General features: G+C 39.7%; 2 protein-coding genes across 3 annotated transcripts; both read right to left on the bottom strand.

Annotated features, from left to right (window-relative positions):
* Positions 1-998: 998 nt before the first annotated feature.
* Positions 999-7,569, bottom strand: LOC122828257 (titin-like). Its single transcript, XM_044111663.1, has 2 exons — positions 6,524-7,569; positions 999-3,304 (listed from the first exon to the last, which is right to left on the bottom strand). Exon 2 carries the CDS (start codon positions 2,589-2,591, stop codon positions 1,440-1,442), a length of 1,152 nt encoding a protein of 383 aa, XP_043967598.1. The 5' UTR covers positions 2,592-3,304; positions 6,524-7,569; the 3' UTR covers positions 999-1,439.
* Positions 7,570-7,713: 144 nt separating this feature from the next.
* sub1b (SUB1 regulator of transcription b) lies at positions 7,714-12,816 on the bottom strand. Of its 2 annotated transcripts, none has more exons than XM_044111664.1 (5): positions 12,712-12,816; positions 11,696-11,765; positions 11,315-11,431; positions 8,176-8,284; positions 7,714-8,064 (listed from the first exon to the last, which is right to left on the bottom strand). In XM_044111664.1, the coding sequence occupies exons 2-5, from the start codon at positions 11,762-11,764 to the stop codon at positions 7,985-7,987; spliced, it is 375 nt and encodes a 124-aa protein (XP_043967599.1). In that variant the 5' UTR covers position 11,765; positions 12,712-12,816; the 3' UTR covers positions 7,714-7,984. The 2 variants fall into 2 exon arrangements, with proteins under 2 accessions (XP_043967599.1, XP_043967600.1); XM_044111665.1 differs by having other exon boundaries at positions 11,696-11,768; positions 12,712-12,802.
* Between the last annotated feature and the right edge of the window lie 9,682 nt (positions 12,817-22,498).

Genomic DNA, 22,498 nt, shown 5'->3' with positions numbered 1-22,498 from the left:
ACTACAGTTACTTATCAAAATCACTGTGCGTTACTATCTTCTTTTGTAATTTAATCGTATTTCCTCTACTCGTCTTGTCGAGTGACCGACGTCTCTATGCGACAGAAATGTAAACAATGGAGGGAGAAGCGCATTTTGTTGGTGGAAAAACTGGAACTATTTTGAGTTTCTGTCGCCAAGTCCGATTATTATAACCGGCTTTGGGCTTCATTTTTTTTTTTTTTTTTTTTTTAAGTCGCTTGCAAATTTAAATAAGCAGAGACTCATAATAAATCCCAGAATTTGTCCGTCATTAAGGTAGTTTTACTCAGTCTTTCCCTGTCCATCATTTCCCGGATGATCCGTCCCGCTGTGTCTTTGTTAATGTCAAGTTAATGTATTACCTCTGTATGAGAGCGTTGCGCTCCAGAAAACTGCAAACATCGAGACCAATATGAACAGCGCAATAAACGTGAAAACAGCCACGAATGAACGTGTCCGTAGTTGCCAATAATTATAATGGCAAGATAACGCAATTATAATTATTAATATTAAGATAAGTGTCACAAATCTGTGCAGCCATCTGAGTTGTGGAGCTGCAGGAGGAGCTCTGTGGCTGCGCTTTGACACCAAACGCAGGGCCGTAACGCAGAATCTGGAGGCTGGGGGGTGGGGGGGGGTGGGGGGGGGGGGGCTTTAAAATCCCCCTTAGAGTTTTCCAGACAACAGTGGACCACACAAATTACTTTTTATTTTTTTGTACTGTTTTCTCTACAATCTCCTCTTCAGTTCAACCTTATCAGTGGAGACACATTCTTGATGTTACCATTATAAAATAGCTGACAATTAAGTACAAGTACAAAGATCAATGTTATTTTCACAGCGTTGTTGTTAGCAGCTGCTGAAAGTAACTAAAAAGTTACTTTTAGTGTAACTTAGTTACTTTCCAAATCAAGTGGTCAGTAATATAACTAAGTTACTTTTTCAAGGAGTAATCAGTAGTCCGATTAAAGTTACTTTTTCAAAGTAACTATGCCATCACTGTATATATATATATATATTGCCCAGAAAGATAGCTAGTTTTCAATTTGTTTTCCAATTTGTATAAGTTTAGACTTCTAAAAGTCTCTTTTTGTTCCATGTTTTTTGCATTTTCTTTTTACAAATCTCCCATTAATTATTAAAAGTGGTTTTCTTATTTTCTGATTAGAATTAGAAATAAAACTCTTCCAATGGATGAACATGAGTACTGATGTTGAACGTGGGGGAAGCCGGAGCACCCGGAGTGAACCCACATCTACACAGGGAGACGTTTCCCACCGTGCAGTCCTGGCTTTTTAATATTGAAATTTCCAATTAACAACAACTGTAGCTCTTTTTCCAAATCCCACCAATCACCCAACCCACACCTGGCCCCTCCAGTCATTTAAATCTGATAATCTGGAGACATAAAGTGCTGTCTACGCTGGATGGCCTTTACTTCTGCCTTTAAACTGGTGCAGACAGGATGGAGTCAAAGCCTTTTTGATTCGCCTCCACAGTGAAATCTTTGTCTTGGGGCTCTCTTCTTCTTCAGAGACTTTGTTCTGTTCATCTGACTCTTCAGCTGGTTGAGTCTCTGATTGCTGAGGTCTCTGGATTCGATCTTCATTTACAGTAACCTTTGTCTGTGGAGGCGATGTTCTCAGTTTTTTTGTAAGAACTACAGGATCCTTATCTGCTACATCTTCTGAAACTATGACTGGTTTTATCTCTATTTGCTGTAAAGCCGTCTGTGGGATCTCTGGTGCTGTTTCTACATCAGGTTTTGGTGTCTCTGTGTTTTGGACCAAGTTTTGATCAGTCACTATTGGGTTTGAATTGTTTTCCATTTCAGATTTCACTGCTGTCTTTCTCTTTTTCTTACATTTTGATTTGGTCAATGGTCTTTTCTCAACCTGCTGATCCCCAATTGGTTGTTTTTCAGGGACCATTTCATCTTCAGTCGCCTGCTGCAGTTTATCAATCACTGTTTTATTTTTATGAACCTCAATAATGATGGAGGCTCTCTGATCCTTGACTATTTCCAGCATTGAAACTTCTTCTTGTTCCTTGTTTTTTACAGAAACTTTCTCTTTGTTGACTGTTTCCAATTCACAGGCAGCTTTCATCGCTGCCTTTCTCTGGTTCTTGCGTTTAGATTTTTTGGTTGCTTTTCTCTCGTCTCGTTGGTCCTCACCTTGCTGTGTTGTGCAAATCGTTTCTTCTTCTGTCACCTGATGAAGTTTACCGATGATCGTTTCAATTGAGTATATCTCATTTTTAGCTCTCTGATCACCAACTGGTTCTGGTACTGGAATGCCTTGATGTTCTCTGTTCGCCTCTGAAACCGTTTCATTACTCAGAGTCTCCAATTCAGAGGCAGCTTTCTTTGCTGACTCTCTCCTCTTCTTACACCGTTTCCTGTGCTCAGCCTTTGTTGTTGCTGGTCTGAGCGTCATTCGTTGCTTCGTGTTAGAGCAGGCGTTGTGCCAGTGCTCCATGGTCCATGCAGATTTCTGCTGTGGAGATGAGTTTTGGTTCTCCATGTTGACATGCTGTGAGGTTATAATGTCACCAGCCAGCAGCTTCATTGACACTCCTCCTTTAGTGCCAATCTTGTCATGTGCAACTCTTCCATGGCTGACAGATCCACCACTTAATGATTAATAATGTGATTATTTGAAGTGGGTTATTTTATTTTCCTATAACCAAATCACTCGTTTTAATTAAATCTTATTTACCACCACATCCACTTTTATTAGTTATAATTGTAGCATTATCTGTATAGTTGCTTTTGTTTTAGATTGCAGAGGTCTCCCAATAACAAACCAATTACATCTATTTATTAACTATAGTCTTTAAGGGGAATAAGTATCATTACAATGCTTTTAACATATACCATCCTGTCTAAAATATGTTTTTCAGAAACCTTATTATTGTTATCACTGCACTGATTCACCGTGTCACCTGTGCTTGTTAATAATTAATGCCAATTCCTCCTAGAATATTATCTTCCATTGATTAATAACTATGGAAACTATTGTCAGCCCTTTGCCTACTTTAGCTGTTTTACTTAATTATATTTCCCTTAATTTAAATTCCTTATCCTGTTTCACTTAAACTGAACAGTAATATGTTGAAAATTGTGGGCCCTGTTTTTCTTTAGATCGCCCATGTTGCAGCTTTCAGTCTAAGCCCCCCTTTCCTTCCTCCTTTGGCTCTGAGCTGCGTCCTTCTTGCAGCAGCTCCTGGCCTTTTGCCTCGAATGACGTAGCGGTGGAGGCGTAGAGGATGTGGTGTTTGACTACAACACAATTCATACATAACATTAACATCTTCACATGACACTTCAACTCAATTTAACAAACACTTCCAACTCAACCCAATGCGTTGAAATATACAACTGTACATATTCAGGTCTTATGATAATAAAATCTTAAAACAAAATCATTGTCTTCACTTAATATACAACATCTCCCACACTCCAAACGGTTTGTGCCCCATTGTATCCAAACCCTTGATAATAATTCCTTTAAATAAGTTAGAAACAATTTAGATCCATAGTTTGACTCTGTCGAATCAGTACTCCTACAGATTTGAAATGATCAATTGCAGAATCTTAAAGGCATCCTGCCAACCTTCACTATTGTCCGGACTTTTGAGTACTGAGAGGTAAAGCTTGCTTTGGATGATTAGAGGCCTTGTAAGATTTGTTTAAAGATTGTAGTTTCATAAAGAAATGTTGGTGTGAATTTGGTATTCCTCAACCAAATAATAACTAAATTGTACTGGTCAGAGGGATGTTAGTAAACACACATAAGACGAACAAATCAACATTTAGACAAAACTTAGACAACATAAAAACAATCGGATACATAACCTCGCTTGCACTTAGTCTAATTCTTGTACAGCTAATCCTTGTTGCGTTGCACTGTGTGGTTGTGTGTCAGTGTGTATGCATATTTATTGCCTGTTCCTACCTTACCTAACCCTATGCTCTGCTTGGTTTAACCTTAGTTTAATCATTGGGACCCGCAACCCGCTATTCATGCAGCAAAGCCAAACCATGCGCGTTTCCTCCCTATGCATGCATCACACACAACTCCAAGCAATCACCAGTTTCACTCTGTCAAGTCGTTCACTTCTGATAATAAAGGAAACTTGCCTGTGCTTAACGCCAAAACATGCAATTTTAAGCTTTTCATTACATGCGATCACACTTTATCATACGCCTCTCATTCAAACTTCCATTCATTTTGTCATACTTTGCTCATTCACTCTTCTTTTACAGTCATCCATCCATATGTATCCTTCACACAACTCTTTATCGCACATCTCAGTGCACACACATCAACATCATTCCAGTAGGCCTACTCACACACACTTTCATACTTCTTTTCCCCAATTATTTAGAACATAATTTAGTGTCATGATAAGATAGTTAATTCCCTAATTTATCTGTGTACACTGTCGCTTACGTTATTGACACTAATTATTATTTTTGCCAGAACAAATAATCTTCACTTCTGCAGAATATTACTTCTTCAAGTTTCCTTATCTTACTAATTCAGAGATCTCAGAATTTACTGCAGTTAAGGCCATTTTATTGTCTTGTGCGTCTCTGGTACCTTATGTTCTTCCTCGGGAAATTGGTTAATGTAACTTCAATTAGCTAGTGTACTTATTTATGAAATATAACTGTTGTTGGCTAGTGATCTAATTCTTCCAGGGGGAAAAATACCCTTAATTGTCTAGAATTCATTAGTTAGTCATCATTCCTATATCTAAAATCACCTGTAATGTTCAGGACTCCTTTCGGGGCTGGATACAACCCGCAGGATTCATTTTGTCATCTTTAGTTTTGTTTTTTTTTTGTTTTGTTTTAGTTCAGCGAGCTGCTGTTGAACTAAGTTCTTCCCGTAATTTTTCACCTTCCTCCTTAAATAGCTGTAAAATGTTCAATTCTAATTTTCTTTTATCTTGTCTTTTTTTTTACTTTTGTCTTTTGCCTTGTAATCGGCAATCCGGATTTCCATCTGTTCACAAAAGGATAAGTAAAGGCTCCCCTTTTCTGGTCACGGAGATGGCAATTCTTGTGTTCTCTTTTGCCATTTCTTTGAAATTTTTGGAATTTGAGAAGCATGTTCCGGATTTTGTGAACCACCAATCACAGTTGGTATACTACTCATCTTGTTTATTTAAGAAGTTGTTCTAATTTTTGAATTTCAGTGTAAGTTTTGCCGTCAATTACAGTTTTGTTAGATCTCAACTTTTTATCATTTGGAGTTAGTAAAGAATAAGTTGATTATTTTAGTTATTTAGTTATTTTTTAGTTATATACAGGCACCCTATTCTCACAACAGTCATCATACATTCACAATTATTCAGCCATTCATGTCAGATACACTCATTCCATTTATATCTCTACCTCTTATCGCTCTTATTTCTCCTGTTACCTCCCCGGGGATTCTAGTTTATATAACTTATTGATCATTATATTTATTTATAAAAGTATAAAAATATAAAATTTAGTTGGCAACTGATTTAACTAGCCACTTTCCAAATTATTTGTGCACACTTTTAATTCTATTAATACTTCAGTCATTACAGCCATGGCAACAGAATCTCTTTACTCTCCTCCAGAGATCTCAGACAAAGAAATTAAAACAAATACTGCAGTTTAAGTCACAAAATAATCCTTAAAAAAAACTCAGTTTGCAAAACTTTGAGACGTCTTATTCACAACATTCACTCTTTTTTTTTTTTTCCAAACAATCATACAGGCCCCTATCATCTCTAACCGGAGGACCTCATCCCCTTGTCAGCAGAGACACAGGATGGAGCCGTGCTCCCCCCGGTGGGATTACACTGTCCAATTGACCTTTTGACTTTTTCCTTAGCGCTTTACATTAACTATATAGAGATCCCAATCTCTGCGTTACTTCTTATTTCAACAACTTAAGAAATCGCAATCTCTCTTTTTTTTCTTTTCTTATACATATATCTCAGGCCACCCAGAGAAATCTGCTATTTCTCTTACTGGAGAATTCCGTCACTTTTAATCCGGGGAAGTTTCGGAATACTCTCTGGCCTCTCTTATAGAGATCGCAATCTCTCTTCGCAGATTCAGCTGGCTTAATATTAAACTCACGGCCTCTTGCCGTATTTAACAAATCGTGATATGTATTAATTAATCAGCTCACGAAAGTGCCTGCTCAGAAGAGCTTCACCATGTTCACTGAAATACGGTAACTTATAACGCGGAAAGGAAATTCCTAAAGTGTTACACATCGCCAAAAAGGGAGCAAAGCCAGACTGACAAAGGTGCTTATTTTAAGGGTTGTTTATGTTTCCGGAATGTAAAAAGGTAACTATGAGCCTTTGAAAAGTTTATTCAACCCCCGCTTGCGCAAGGGATCGTTTGTCAATGGACAGGAAAGAACCTCATCACTTTTTAGCTCTTCAGACTGCCACCAGACGAATTCTTCTGTACTTTTATAAGTAAAAGAGATAAAGTTCTTACCTCTTTCTCTGTGTCTGGGCCCGGATCCCTGTTCTGTAGCCAGCCTGGAGAGAGACACCTTTTCATTCCCCTCAAGTTTGAATCGGCTCAATCGGCACGTCGGGGTCACCATTTTGTGGGAGAATTTATAGGTGTCTAAACTCACAATTATATATAAATAAAGATTTACACAAGACTCGGAATTCCGTCTGCTCATAGTCGAACGAGAAGAGATTTTCAGATTTCGGATCTACAACATCACATACACATTGTCACAGTAATCCAAAATCTCTTAACTTCTACTTCTGACATCAGGTTATTATAGAGTCCCAGCTCTACTGGTGTGTATTGGGAAGCTTTGACCAATGGCGTTGCTCTCCTCCATTTGCGTAGTCATCTGGCTCCATTTCACACTGGATATGTATTGGAAGTTCCTTGGAAATGTTCAAACCCTTTTGACCTCACATCTGCTCCATTTCAGGCTTGCCGAATAAGCTAACTCATCACAATTGTTATACTTATCTATCCAAACATCTTGCTTCCTAAGCGATATTTGGTCCAAATTTGTGCTTCGCATGTAAGCAAGGGAAAGAGTTTAGTTTGAATTGACCTTTAACGGCGCCAGCTTTCCTACGCGAATAGCAACGCCATGAAAGGTATTGCCTCTCTTTAGTGATTGTTATTCCACATCTCTCCAAATCTGAATTCCTTCCTGACTTCTAGGTCAGATTGACCCAGTCTATTTGAAACAATACATTTATTTTAGATTAAAACATATTTTAGTGCAAACCAACCAATTAACATAACTTTTAACTATTAATATAATAATATTCCCTACACCCCCCACTAGTGCATTAGCATTTTCCATAAAATAAGCTATTAGATATATTACTTATTTATTAGACATGTTTAACGCACTGAATGGAGCAAGTCCATGTAAGACAACATGCTACTGATACCCCGCATGCTACTGACAGCATTCACGCTAACATTAGCATTTTGGCTAATTTTAGTGGTGCAAGTCCAGGTTAGTTAACATTCTTGTGAGGGTTAGGGTTAAGGTTGAAGGGCGGATGTGGAAAATGTGGGACACACTACGCACAAACCAGTGGAAAAGGGGCATAAGACTAAGTTCTCTGAAGCAATACATCACATTAAACCACATCATGTCACTTCTTGCTCTGAGAGCTGATAATAGGAACAACAACAAATTAAGCTAGTGAATTGTTTTTATTAATCAATACAAAAACATGACTGTAGTCACTGAATTGGTGCACTATGCCCAACAAAGTATAATGATTATCCACCTACTCCTCTTCTCACAGCCCACAAGAAAAACTCAAAATAACTTCCACACACAAAGTCAAGGTTTGCACATAACTAAACCTAAAAGTTACAAATTAGGAAATAAATCCCAAGGTTTTACAAAACTACCAAACAAACATGCCCAATTAGTTCAACAGGTAAAGATGAAAGGCATATTTATAATCTCTTAACTGCATCATCAATTTCTGAAATTTGTTCTTTTAGTTGGTTCCACTGTTCAGGATTCAAGGAGATGCCTAAAAGCCACAAACAAAACAAAGGCGAATAACCATGTGTGCAAAAGCAATACTAACATTCAATAGTAGTAATTTACCTGTAACATAACCAAAACTTCCTGATGGGATTACCTTTCTTCCCTGGCTTCATCTCCCCATCTTGGTTCATCCAGTATTCCCTGATGTCAATCAGGACTTTGCCCTTGAAATCTCGAACGCTGACATATCTCATCTTACCGATCTGCAAGAACAAGAATAGTCAATAGTCAAGCTTCAGAACTTAAACATGCTTCCTTTTTTAAGTACACAAACATTGCATGTTCTGCATGAGCAGTTTCTGATCATGTTAGAGGCCAGGAGTCATAGACATAGATTTCTGTGGAATTATCAGGAAATATTTAAAACCATGAGAGCTAGGCAGCAGCACGTGTCAGCCATCCTCCTGACCATCCATCTGCCAAATGTTTGTTCTTTTGTGTTGATCTGCCAGGAAAAATTTAGACTGCATCTTTTTGGGAAAATATCCAAAGTTTTCACTCCATCATCCATCTATTAAAACAGGGACGAATGACTCTGGGTTTAATTTATTTGGAATTGATGTACAGCTCACAAAATACATCATCTCCCCATATTCAGAGTGCTGTCCTTGTTCTGTTTTTTCTTATGTCTATTTTAAGTATCTAGCACAGGGGTCACCAAACTCGGTCCTCGAGGGCCGGCATCCAGCACGTTTTAGTTCTCTCCCTGGTGGCACCAACAACATTTTCAGCAAGTCAATGTTCTTCTTAGGCCTTCTAACAAGCCATCATCTGATTCAGGTGCGTTAAACCAAGGAGAGAACTAAAACATGCAGGACTGCAGCCCTTGAGGACTGGAGTTTGAGACCCCTGATTTAGCCCAGGGGTCACAAAACTCGGTCCTCGAGGGCCGGCATCCAGCACGTTTTAGTTCTCTCCCTGGTGGCACCAACAACATTTTCAGCTTGTCAATGTTCTTCTTAGGCCTTCTAACAAGCCATCATCTGATTCAGGTGCGTTAAACCAAGGAGAGAACTAAAACATGCAGGAGGCCGGCCCTCGAGGACCGAGTTTGGGGACCCCTGATTTAGCATATACTGATGGCCAGATAGAAAACTAAAAAGACTTGTATTATTATTCATTCAGTTGGTCATGAACAACACAAATAACTAACATATAGAGAACCTTAAAGTGTCACTCACACAAAAAAACACTTGCATGATTTAAAAGATGGACGATGTTTTCATTCTGTGTACACAAAAGCTGCTAATAACAAATATTTCACACATACTGATAAATTCCGCTACATTTCATAGTAGTGTTGTTTCTGTCTGTAGCAATCAAGTCAAACTCTGGCGCCATCTTGTCTTGTAATGATGGTAAGTCAAAACATGCACAACTAAAGCTGAGTACACAGAAGCAGAGGATGTTGTAAGTATAATATTAGTTACGTATAAATGTTCTGAGCATGGCGTTCAGTGACCAGTCCTGCTATTCCTCTTATTTCCAAATTTTTAGTTAATTTTTCTACTTTTGACAACTATAAAGTATTTCTGTTAAAATCTTGTACAGTATAGAGCAGGGGTCTCAAACTCCAGTCCTCGAGGGCCGCAATCCTGCAGTTTTTAGATGTGCCACAGGTGCAAAACACTGGAATGAAATGGCTTAATTACCTCCACCTTGTGTAGACCAGTTCTCCAGAGCCTTAATTATTCTATTCAGGTGTACTGCAGCAGAGGCACATCTAAAAGTTGCAGGACTGCGGCCCTCGAGGCCTGGAGTTTGAGACCCCTGGTATAGAGGGATTGCAAGTAATTTTATCACACAAGTAACACTTTAAAGCAGGGGTGGCCAACCCTGATACTCGAGAGCCGGTGTCCTGCATCTCTTAGATGTATCTCTACTTCAACACACCTGAGTCAAATAATGAGGTCATTAGAAGGACTCTGGAGAACCTGACTGCACTTGGGAGGTGATTCAGCTCTTGGATTCAGGTGTGTTGGATCAGGGAGACATCTAAGAGTTGCAGGACTCTTAGATGTCCTGCAACATCTAAGTTGCAGAGGGACCTGCAACTAAGAGTTGCAGGTCCCTCGACCAGGCTACCCTGGTCGAGGGACCAGGGTAGCCAACCCTGGTCCCTCGAGGACCAGGGTTGGCTACCCCTGCTTTAAAGTGTGTCAGCAGGTATAAAATCCCAACTGCCATGCTATAGTAAAACAGGTTTATTTCACTGCCCACTACTTCCTTTTTGACCTTCATAGCTTTCAATGATCTCACAGGGACTGAAAGTAAAGTAATATGAGAACCATCTCCCTTCTCCCTCATGTATCAGTACACAGGAATCAGGACACTTGTCAGAATCCTGCAAAGAATTATCTCATAATAGTTCGAAATATTAAATTTATTCCACAAGTAATAAATTTATGAAGAGTGTAAGCTTTGTCGTTTTAAAAATGCTCTTGAAGAGATTTCTCTGGTTGACTTCAAAGCCACCACTAGGTGGCGGTGTTATATTTTAACCCTTGTAGGATGGTTGGACCTATTTGCTTTAATTTTTAAGGCTGGGATTCTTGGACGTTTTTCTGCATAGTTGTTTAAGTTTTGTCTGTTGTTTTTCTTAATTTGCTATGCCATATATATTCACAATATATAACATAGGTTGCCACAGAGAAACTGTGATATTTTTGCTTGACCTTCATAATTCAGGACAGCAAAAGACGACAAGAAGTCATTCTGTATCGAGGCTGTACATACGAGACAACACTACAAATGCACAACTAATCGGTGTTGAGGCCTTTCTGCTTTTCAGATCTGGCTTGGATACAATGTCTATGGCCTCAGTCTGGGTCAGGTTGGATTCTTTAGGTCTGATCTAAATTCTAGCACACATCTCTCCTGTGAGGCTGTGTGTGGTGGATCCACTGTAATGAATCCTTTGTAATACTGTGCAAGTTTTAGAACGTCTGTAAACAGGTTTTCTCTATGATTATAAGTTGAATAACAAACCATGGACCATCACAAATTTACAATCCACAACCTGAAAGAGTGCATGCATGCTGATATATTTTTTAAAAAACCTTCATTCTTTTGACCTTAGCATACAGAAAGAGCTTTAAAAGAATAAGGACGCTCAAATCACCACTTACTACACTGATTGTATCAGTGCAACGGTCTGCAGTTTCAGTGGCCATCTTCTTGTGTGTATGAGCTAATATTTGTGTTTTTTAACTTGTGATCTTACTGCAACTCACCTGGAACATGTTGTCTCCATCACCACTGCCTTTGGATGAGCTACCAGGTTTTGAGCTCTCTCCACTTTTTTGTTTCTTGGCTGGTTTTTCTGGTGCACTTGGCTTCTTTCTTTTTGCCTAGGAACAGATGTTACCTGCCATTATATCCAAACATAGCAACTACACAGAAATGATTTCAAGCTCATGAGTTAACTTGTGCACATTGGTTGAGAAAAGATCTGTCTAAGAAAAATACTAATAAGAACAGTTAAGGTAACAGAAACTACAAAAACACACTAAACTGTGTATAGATGTGCACATCAGCTATCTACACACACACCCCCACACGCACACATATTCCATCAGACAAGTTAACAAATAAGTTTGCATTTATGATCAAACCTTAGTCTCTACTTCACTGTCAGAATCACTTCCAGATGTGGATGACAGCACTTCCTTTGATTTGGGCATTCTGCTGGGATAAATTTTACATTTCAGATCTATTGTATAGAGAAACACACTTTAGATAGGATTGGTACAATTAAATTTACCTTGTAGTGTATAATCATATTTAACTATGAGTTATAATATGATAATAGTCATCCTTTTCAGGAGCAGTGGTCATATTGAGGCCTTGTTTTATTGGTGGATCTGAGTCTGTAACTATATCCAACTCTGCTCTCTGTTGTTGACTCAAGGTGCTTGGTTTTAATGTGATATATGCTGGAACAAACTACTAGGATGTACAACTTAGCTGAATTCTGAAAATATTTCAGAATAAAAAATAGGAAGGTAGTTGGGTAAAAAAAAAAAAAAAAAAAACTTGCATTTTTAGACGGGTCAATTTCACTTTGTTCATCTTGTTCCTGAGGTCAGTCATACCCTCAGCTTAGCTCTGTGTGTGTGTGTGTGTGTGTGTGTGTGCGCGCGCGCGCGTTTTCTTCCAATCATTTGACCCTCAGCCTGGATGTGTGCTCCTGGTTCAGACTGATCATAAGCCTGAGTTTGGCTGCGTGATAGTGGGCTCAACCTAGACCTGGCTGGCTGCCTCAGCCCTATGATTCTGAGATGGTGCTTTGTTGTAGTTCAAACTACATCCGGTGAGCGTTAGTCTGCCTTGGATCCGAGTCCTTTTCCGCTTCAGATCCTCCATATATATTAAAGTGACTTCAGCGGGAAAATGACTGCCGGGCAGAAGGCACACGGCTGCCAGTTGGCCCCGTAACACATGCAACTGCCATTGTGAACATGTTAGCCCTGGGAGCTAAATTTACAGCTAGCTTGTCGGGTATTTCACATTAGCTTTCTATCCTTCTTCCCAGTTTTACGTATAAAACTGGGAAGCAGTTTCTTTATCTGCTAAATTTAAAACAACTCAAAGATATGTAGGGGAGAAAAATCAAAATGTAGAAGCTTACATGAAGCGATGTTGTAGCGCGGATCTTTTAACAGGAAACGGAAGTCTGAGTTGTTCTTCTTTGCCCTAGCTGCTCCTTCGCAGCTATGTCGCCCCCAATCGAGATGGTGACCATTATACAGACCAGTTGAAAGGCGACAACTTTTACTTTTACATATTCTGCCACTTTTTTCATTGAAACTAAGTCTATATATGTTTGCAATCTGTTTTAGTTCGTTTAGATAAATCAAACTTTTATTGCTTAAAAGTGCCTGGTGTTCCCTATTTGTTTTACTGCATAGACAAGTTCTCCCAAACTTGGAAAAGTCTAGAATTGGCCCCTCTCCTCCCTCGAAGAAATAATAAAAGAAACATTTATATATATATATATAGATGATAGATAGATAGATAGATAGATAGATAGATAGATAGATAGATAGATAGATAGATAGATAGATAGACAGACAGACAGACAGACAGACAGACAGACAGACAGACAGACAGACAGACAGACAGACAGACAGACAGACAGACAGACAGACAGACAGACAGACAGACAGACAGACAGATAGATAGATAGATAGATAGATAGATAGATAGATAGATAGATAGATACAATATCAATATGAAAAGCCAAAAGAAACAAAGAGCAAAATAAAGCCAAGTAACAATCTTAGCTTTTTTTTCCCCCGTCGAAGGTAGCAAATGTTTCAATCATATTTAGCTCTCTAATTCTTAATAAAAAGAGTTTGAAACTGGAGGGAGTGGTTCTTGAAGCACTGATTCCAGCTGCAGTCCACTCTTTGTGAATCTTTGCCACATTTTTTAATGGATTTTGTTTCACAATTCTCTTCAGTGTGAGAGTATCCGGAATAGTTGTACACTTTTTCCCTACCACATCTTTTCCTTTCTTTCACCTCTGTGTGAATGTCTTTGGACACAGAGCTCTGTGAACAGCCAGCCTCTTTAGCAATGACCTTTTGTGACTTGACCTCCTTGTGCCAATGGTCATGTTTTGGGTAACTGTCAAGTCAGCAGTCTTCCCCATGATTGTGTAGCCTACAGAACTAGACTGAGGGACTATTTAAAGACCTTTGAAGGTGCTTTGAATTAATTCAGTGATAGAGAGTAGCACCAGAGGTATTCAACATTGAACCTTTTCACAATAAGCTGCATTTGGGGTTCTCATTAGTTGTCAGGAATAATCATTCATACCAAAAGAAAAACATTTGAAATATAAAAATGTATATAATGAATGAATATGATATGTGATTTGATAAAAATTTTACTTTTTAAATGTAATTACTAATTTAAATCAACTTTTAAATAATATTCTAATTTCATGGCCAGCACCTGTATATTAGCCCTTCAGCAACAAATGAACTTCACTCTGACCTCCAGAACGTACTGCGACGTTTCTGATTTTCAGATAACAAATCCCACTTATGCACTGCTGCTTCCAGGGAGGAATTCATAAACCTCGGCCGTAAAATGTGTTCAGAGCCTTCCTGAAAAACAACCATGTTACTAAGTTGGGTGCCGTCTGCTGAACTTCAGTCATGGATGTGAGTGCACATACAACAGGGTGGCACAAAAGGTGGCTATGCAGTGCATGCAACGAATTGGGGCGCTGCACTATATGGGGCGCAAAACGATGAGGGGGATTTTCTTCTAGTCAGCATTTTAAGTACTTAACAGCTGTTTGTGTATGAAATGATCAATAACAGAGGAACAGCACTGATTAGGCGCCGCTCTCCCCTCCCATACAGGTAGCTTGGGCAGCGTCTCTTCGAGAACTCGCTGAGGCGCGTTTTTTTCTTTTAAATTTGTAGTAATGCCTCGACAACAGGGAGCTAAAGATGAGGCGCAGAAAAAATTCCGGGGCACAAAACAGAAAAAGGAAGAGGGGCGAGGATAAAGATGTTGGAGAGACGAAGAAAAGCTTTTTAAAGTGGTTGAAAGACAGAAGGTAAGTAATGTCAGTGTATCAACAAGAGAGGTGTAAATATTCAAGTTAGCTTAAGCTAGCCTAAAATGACAGCTGGTTGTTGTTGTCCAATACGGGACGCGATTTATTCCGTATTGCTATGAATGTCTGACAGACACACCGATCACACACAGCTCAACAATAACTGTAATAATAATGACCAAAACAAAACACGCGAAATATTAGGGTCAGCTAAATTGTCGTTGCGGGACCTAAATAGGACTCCACGAACTGACGCTGTTGTCATGGTTACCTAGCGGACACTACGCAGCCGCAGTGAGCAGTGTCTTTTTAAAATGTCCACCCGATACTACACCCTCCTTAAAGTAAAACCTCTGGCAAAAATATAGATAGTAGTGGGAAGACAACAATCACAGTGAAGTTTAATAGGGGCATTAAAATAAACGTGTCAGCGATATTCAGTGTAGGGTGACCAGACGTCCTCTCTTTCCCGGACATGTCCTACTTTTCAGACCTAAAAAAATGTCCGGGGGGAATTTCAAAATCGTCCGGGATTTTGGTCAACTGCCTCAAAACACATTACATAGCTTACAGTGCATTGTGATTACATTGCCATTCCGCCGATTCTACCCCGCCCCCCCGTTGGCGCATGTTTGTCCGCGGATTCTACCCCTCCGCCAACAAAAAAAGAAAAAAGAAGTGTCCTACTTTTCAGAAACCCAAATCTGGTCACCCTAATTCAGTGGCACCCAGTGGGTTTGATATCAGACAGAATGGATCAGGAGAGGAACCGCAGAACCTAAAGAACCAGACATCAGACTCTTCATCCCTCAGTCATTTCCTGAGACCAAAAAATAATATAGATGGCAATTTAATGAACAAATTATACAAATAGATTAATAGTAAATATATAAATATTGTGAAGAGAACATCAATAACGTTTGTTAGGATTGTGTAGGAAAAATGTTGATATCTTTTATAAATAGTGTTTTGTGGTCAATATTATTTCACCATTTTATTAATGTGGGTTGCCAGTTTGGATAAGGCTTCCTATCAAGCTATAAAAATTATAGAAAACATGCTAACAAAAAGCCTCAGACCTGCAGCTCATAAGAGGTTCTAGACACGGGCTAGCAGGCTCTTTGGCTCACTCCTACAAGTTTATGTCCTAGGAGGGTGGGGGGCGCCGGAGAGATGTTCGCATCCACCTAAGAAATATGTAGTTGCGCTCCTGGCTGTGGTAACAGAAGAAAACTATAAATATATGGCTACACTTAACTTTACTGGATGGCTAGCTTGCTGTTACTGTCTCTTACTCTGCGCCCCCTAGAGACCTTTGTTGGAAATTTTGGTTTTTGGAAGGCTGCGACAAAACTTATGCATCCCATTTAAAGAGTGTATCGTAGAAAGAAACACAATGTTCAGAACAGGCAAGGATGCAAGTTATTAATTAATGAGTTAATCTAAAGTTGATTAGATTAAAACACAAAATTATGGCTATGGTCAAAGTGCAAGAATAAATACACTGAAAAAAATAACTCTTTGGATGAGCATATAAAAATCATAGAAAGGTTTTCCACCTGATTACTTTGCTTTATTTCAGCACCATGTATTTCTGTTACTCCTATTTAAAGCAAATGTGTTAAGTCAATTTAATTAAAGTTATTCTAATTTAAATAAAATGAGTTGGCTCAACTTATTTTATTATGGTCATTCCAATTTAAAGCAAATGTGTAGGCTCAATTTAATTTATTAAGGTCGATTGGACCCAATGTAATTTAAAAGAGCCAGCCCAAATAATGTGCAATGCTTTGAACCAAGGGCTGCACAGTGGCGCAGTTGGTAGAGCTGTTGCCTTGCAGCAAGAAGGTCCTGGGTTCGATTCCCGGCCCGGGGTCTTTCTGCATGGAGTTTGCATGTTCTCCCTGTGCATGGTGGGTTCTCTCCGGGTTCTCCGGCTTCCTCCCACAGTCCAAAAAACATAACTGTCAGGTTAATTAGTTTCTCTAAATTCTCCCTAGGTGTGAGTGTGTGTGTGCATGGTTGTTTGTCTTGTATGTCTTTGTGTTGCCCTGCGACAGACTGGCGACCTGTCCAGGGTGACCCCGCCTCTCACCCGGGACGCAGCTGGAGATAGGCACCAGCAACCCTCCGGACCCCATTTAGGGAAGAAGGGTGTAAAGAAAATGGATGGATGGATGGCTTTGAACCAAATAATTTACTTGACCAAGATTAACGGCAATTTACTTGAGACCAACTTTTTTTTTCTCTCTGAAGAGTTTTTGCGGCGCTAGTAGCTCGTATTTTTTAGAGACAGTAGGCAAACAGGGTGAGGACATGGCAAAGGTCGCCAGGACCGGGAGTCGAACCAGCGACGTCCACATCGAGGACTAAGGCCTCCAAACATGCAGTGTGCTAAAACCCTGTACCACCACAGCACTGTATCAGTCCATTTAAGAATTGCACTGTTACATCGTAATGTGTAACTAAAACCTCTTCGAAGTTTTCCCAGGCGCAAAACAGTTATGTCTCATTATCTCTCGTAATCCCCTGATCTTGCTAGACCCTCTTCAGAGGATGAATCTGACTAAATTGAATCACATTATTTCAACTTGAATACGTTATTCAAGTTGAGACAAAAACGATTGTCTCGCGTGATCTCACTCCTCTTCAGCACTATATCAGTCTGACTATCATGAATCATGTTATCTCAACATGATTAAATTTCATAAACATGACGTTGTTGAATTTCTTGTTTATCCAACATCATTGTATCATGGTTTTGTTTGAAACATGAAATTGTTTAGTTAAAAGTACATGATATTCTTTTGTTAATGTGATAACCCCCTAAATTCGTTTTTTACAGTGTAAAAGCGGACGTTATTAGTAAATACAAGAGGTGTATAGGAACTGTCCGTCCATCCATCCATCCATCTTCTTTTGCTTCAGATCGCATAAGTTAATAAGTTCATATTCTTTCTATTTCTAACAGTTAGTGAGCGAGAAACCAAGATAAATTTAAAAGACACCAATTAGCCTAATCACTTTTTTCCCGAAGGTAGGAAAAACCGGAGCACCCGGAGAAAACCTATGTATTGAGTTTAATGAGTGTTTCGTAAAAAAAACACAATGTCCAGGACAGGGAGGAATGCAAGTTATTAATTAATGAGTTAATCTAAAGTTGATTAGATTAACACAGAAAATTATGGCTATGGCCAAACAGCAAGAATAAATAAAAGTCTAAACGTTATTAGTTAATACAAGAGGCGTATATGAACTGTCCATCCATCCATCCATCATCCACTTCAGATCACAGGGGTAGCAGCCTAAGTAAGGAGGTCCAGATTTCCTCTCCACAGCCACTTGGTCCAGGAGTTCCCAGATCAGCTGAGAAACCTCCATAGTGTCCTGGGTCTTCCTCTTGGCCTTCTCCCGGTGGGATGTGCCTGAAACACCTCACCAGGGAGGCGTCCAGGAGGCATCCTAACCAGATGTTCTCCAAATCCGAAACCATGGCCTCTGATTTGGAGACACTGATCCTCATCCCGGCCGCTTCACACTCGGCTGCGAATCGCTCCAGTGAAAGCTGTAGATCACGACCTGATGAAGGCAGTAGGACCACATCTTCTGCAAAAAGCAGAGATGCGATCCGAAGGCCACCAAATCGGATCCCCTCAACACCTTGGCTGTGCCTAAAATTCTGTAAATAAAAGTATTGAAAAGAATTAGTGACAAACAGCCTTGGCGGAGTCCAGCTCTCACTGGAAACGAGCCCGAGTTACTGCCGGCAATGAGGACCAGACTCTGGAAGTACAGGGAGCATCTGTAGCCCAGGATCAGATCACCAAGGTCCCACGTTCTGCTAGGGAATCCTGTCTCCTCTTCGGCTGTGCCCTGCTGGGCTCCATGGGTTAAAGCCCAGCCCCAAGGTGTATACGCCTCTTGTATGCGATGTTCACAAACGCACCTCATGATATCCTGTTGCCTTCAACCTCTAATGAGGGAACTTTACCGTTCTCCTCTCCCTCCAGGTTGACCGCTATTTTTTTCTCCCCTTAGATTTTCCAGATCTTCCTGCCTCCTGCTACAAATGGAGGTCTTCCAGGCGTTCTTTGGCTAGGGGGCTCTGGCTTAAGTTGTGTTGTTAAATTATCTTTAAAATCTGGCATTAACTTGCCTTCACCCAAACTCAAAGTTCTTTGATTGAAAGATAACTTTGGTTTGGGTGGCTGGACGTTTGATGCAATTGGTGGTAGATATGTAATTTTTCTATTTTTTTGTTAGTGCCTTTATATTGTTTTCGACATCCGGTCTCACCACAGCAATGTCATCCTGTTTATTATTTCTAGATTCCCTCAAATCCTCTTGTTCAAGTCTCTCAATGATCACCTCTCTTTTGACCTTTGACAATTGCTCGGTTAGTTCTTTTATTCGAGTTTGATCTTTCCGTCTGTTCTCCATTAGTACGGCTATTTCAGCATTTAAAGCCACGTTGTCTCTTTTTAGCTGTCTCCAATCTGACGCAGTAGGTTCAAAACTTTTCTTCCCAATCTCAGCCTCTCTCTTTACATGGGAGAATGAGGAGCGTCTTTTAGCCTGCTCCTCCAAGAGCTCATTGAGCTGCCGATCTTTTTTTGTTAGAGATTGTTGTAAACTCCTGCTTCGCTGTTTTTCTTTAGCTAAGGCATCAAAATCAAGCCTGGCTTTGAACGCAATCCTTGTCTTCTCAATGGCTTCTTCCCTTGGAGTTTTTGACAGTTTCTTAGTTAGATTTTTGTTTTCGTTTTCTGCCTCCATCAACTTCTTTTCTAGATCTTACAGTGCTCTCAAGAAGTTTGGATTTCTCTTTCTCTTTCACAATTTCAATGTTTTTCAATCCGATGTCGTTCACCTTCCTGGACAATTCGATCTCAAGTTTCTTCATTTCGCATTCTTTCTTTTCAGTCTTTAGTCTGTATGCCGCGAATTCTGACGTCACTTGCCTTTTTTCTTCTATCGTCCTTTCAATCTTAAGTTTGGATTCCCTCTCCAGGGTTTTGAAAGAGTTTTGCAGATATTTTACTTTACTTTGGTAAGAAATGTTTTAAGTCGATTCAGCTGTTTTACTGTATTGGACCGGTACTGGCCGATACTAAAACCTCAGATATCATGTCGGAAGGAAAAAAAGTAGATCAGTACATCCTTAAATGCACTCCTTTATGTTGATCTGTGACATAAAATTACAATAAAATGCATCGGATTTTGTATGAAAACAGTAAAAAATGTGAAAAATCCAAGGGCATGAATATTATTTTAAGTCACTGTGTAATGAGGGGCTGACTTTTAGATCTTATAAACTATCTTTAGTTGCAGACACGACTCCGGTGGCTGACCAGGCAGAAGTGACCCTACAGGCAAACTTCTTTGCTGCCAGAGACTTCTGGACTCACTTCCTGCCGCTCGTCAAACCAGGTGGCACGAACACACAGCTGCATCTGAAGAAGTGAGACACAAGGCTCCTCCTTCACTGGAACTCATTAAAGGTTCAGCTCAGGTTCAAATGAGCCAAATTATCTTTAGCTCAGCATCTAAGGACTTTACTTCCTTGGGTGGAGGTCGTAGAAATTTTCTGGCCGATCAGCAATCATTAAAAACCTGACCTGCAGACTTTCTGCAAATTATGATTTTGGCGAATACCAATTATTATTATTTCTTTTTATCAGTAAAGTCGTTAAATATAGTGACTGATTTTCAGACATTTGCGGATGACATGTAAATATCAGCCAACCCCGTAAAATTAAGGAAATCAGAACTGATTTATCGGTGCACCTCTACTTACTGCCTCCCTACTAAGCATTTTAACTGTAGTTAATGGAGAGAACAAATCTATTTTGATCTGTTGTAGTAGTTTGGAAACGATACAGAACTTGTTGGTAACCTGTAAGTCATCTCTGCATTCGTTTTTAGGACAGGTGGTGAACGTGTCAAGCTTTGTTGGTCACCGTACCCTAAACAAGTGCAGCCTGGAGCTCCAGCAGCGTTTCCGTAGCGACGACATCACAGAGGACGAGCAAGCAGTACAGATGCGGCGATTCGTTGACGCGGCCAAAACGGGGGAACACAAGCAAGATGGCTGGCCGGAAACAGCCTACGGAGTGTCGAAAACTGGACTGACGGTAGGATTTACAGAGCTGTGAAATGGCTTTCATCATTTGTTACAGATTTCATATTTAATTTCAGATCATGAAATAAATTTTAATTTCCAACTAATATGACCTGAGCGGTTACATGGAACCAGTTTTAAGATAGTTTTGCTTCTTAAAGGAGAACTGCGAGCTGACATTTTTATGTACTTCATTTGTAGCAGCACCATTATTAAAATATTTAACATAAATGGCACTGTTCTGAATATTTGTATTGCTATGTAGAACAAAGTTGTTTATCATAAATTCAAAATTTTTACTTACTCAATGCAGATCAACTGCTATGGGCTTCTTTGGGTTCAGATAAATCAAGAATTATTCAAAATGTTTAAAGATGCTAATTTAACATTGAGGTTAAATCCTCAAAACACCAAAGTTAATTAGCAACAACATGACAAAAGTTTGATTTTTGTACCAGCTCCTTGTCAAGACCAGGTGACCATGATTGAGTTTAGGATCTACTTCCGTCAAGCCGGACCTCAGTCCATAGGGAACGCTGTTCCAAAAAGCTTCTCCCTGTTTTCACATTGCGATGAAAAAGACAACTTAGACTGAGTTCACACCACAGTTAAATCAGATCCAAAGCCGACCTTTTAATCGCTGTCTAAACAGCTAAATTGCAATCTTTTCGCCCTCCCAAAAAAAGTGATTTGTGTCACTTCCATATGTGGTCCAAAATCTGATACACATTAGGAAGGTGACAATAAAATACTGAGACTTACAAGTTGTTTATTTTGTATCTGGCTCTATCTGTAAACCAGCAAATGGAAAGCCACTGTGAAACCACACTTCAGAAAGACCAACTTTCACATGTAGACATAACTTGGTGTAGCATATTAATGAAAGGTAATATATTATTTTTCTCAATAAATGTAAATGGATAGTAACCACCAAGATCAATGAGTTAGTTTTAGAAATTCTGAGAATAGGTGCGACTCATGAAGGAGCAGACAGTAGAAATTTTGCAGTTTGCAGGTGTCTTGAATTTATATTATGGAAATTTATACATATTTACAAGATCCAATTGGCCATAAAAAAAGAAATGCACAAAAAGAAAAGGGGAAAACAAAATAATAACCAAAGACAACAACAATCATTAGTTCCACAGTTCCACATGAACCTCCACCCTTTAGTTCATCTACCCCAGCTGGGTTTGGTTAGAGGTCCCAATCAACCGTTGTTGACGTGCTTGGTGCAGGTCCGTACTGACAAAAAGTCAGATCAAAATGGAATTTAAAATTGTTCGTTTGCTGCAGGAGCCTCCTACCACCAGGCAGGAGAAGCAGAGGTCCTCCAGCACAAAGTGCAGTCTTTCATTCCAGACGTTCTAGCTCGCCATCCTTCGATTCCACAGTTTTACAGTGGACTGTTTCCACCCACACAATGGGCTTTTTTTTCCCCACCTCCTTCTGGGTACATGTAGTCGGCTCCTGCAGCTCTGCTCCTCCCAGCGCATCCTAATCTCACTCTTCCCTGCTCCAACTAATATACCTAGCCGAATGGGCGGTGATGGTACATGTGATACAGACCCCAACAGCGATTGGCTATGGACAATCTCGCGAGAATCGCTGGTATTATATTAGCGGTATCGCGAGATTTAAAATGGGGGAAATGGGAGTCAAAATTTACACCCGGGTTACATTGGCAACGTAATTCTGTAAAAGGGCATTTTTAAATAA

The sequence above is a fragment of the Gambusia affinis genome, linkage group LG03 (genome assembly GCF_019740435.1).
Source record: "Gambusia affinis linkage group LG03, SWU_Gaff_1.0, whole genome shotgun sequence".
In the NCBI taxonomy this organism is placed as follows: domain Eukaryota; kingdom Metazoa; phylum Chordata; class Actinopteri; order Cyprinodontiformes; family Poeciliidae; genus Gambusia; species Gambusia affinis.
This window is presented reverse-complemented; position numbering and strand designations above follow the sequence as displayed.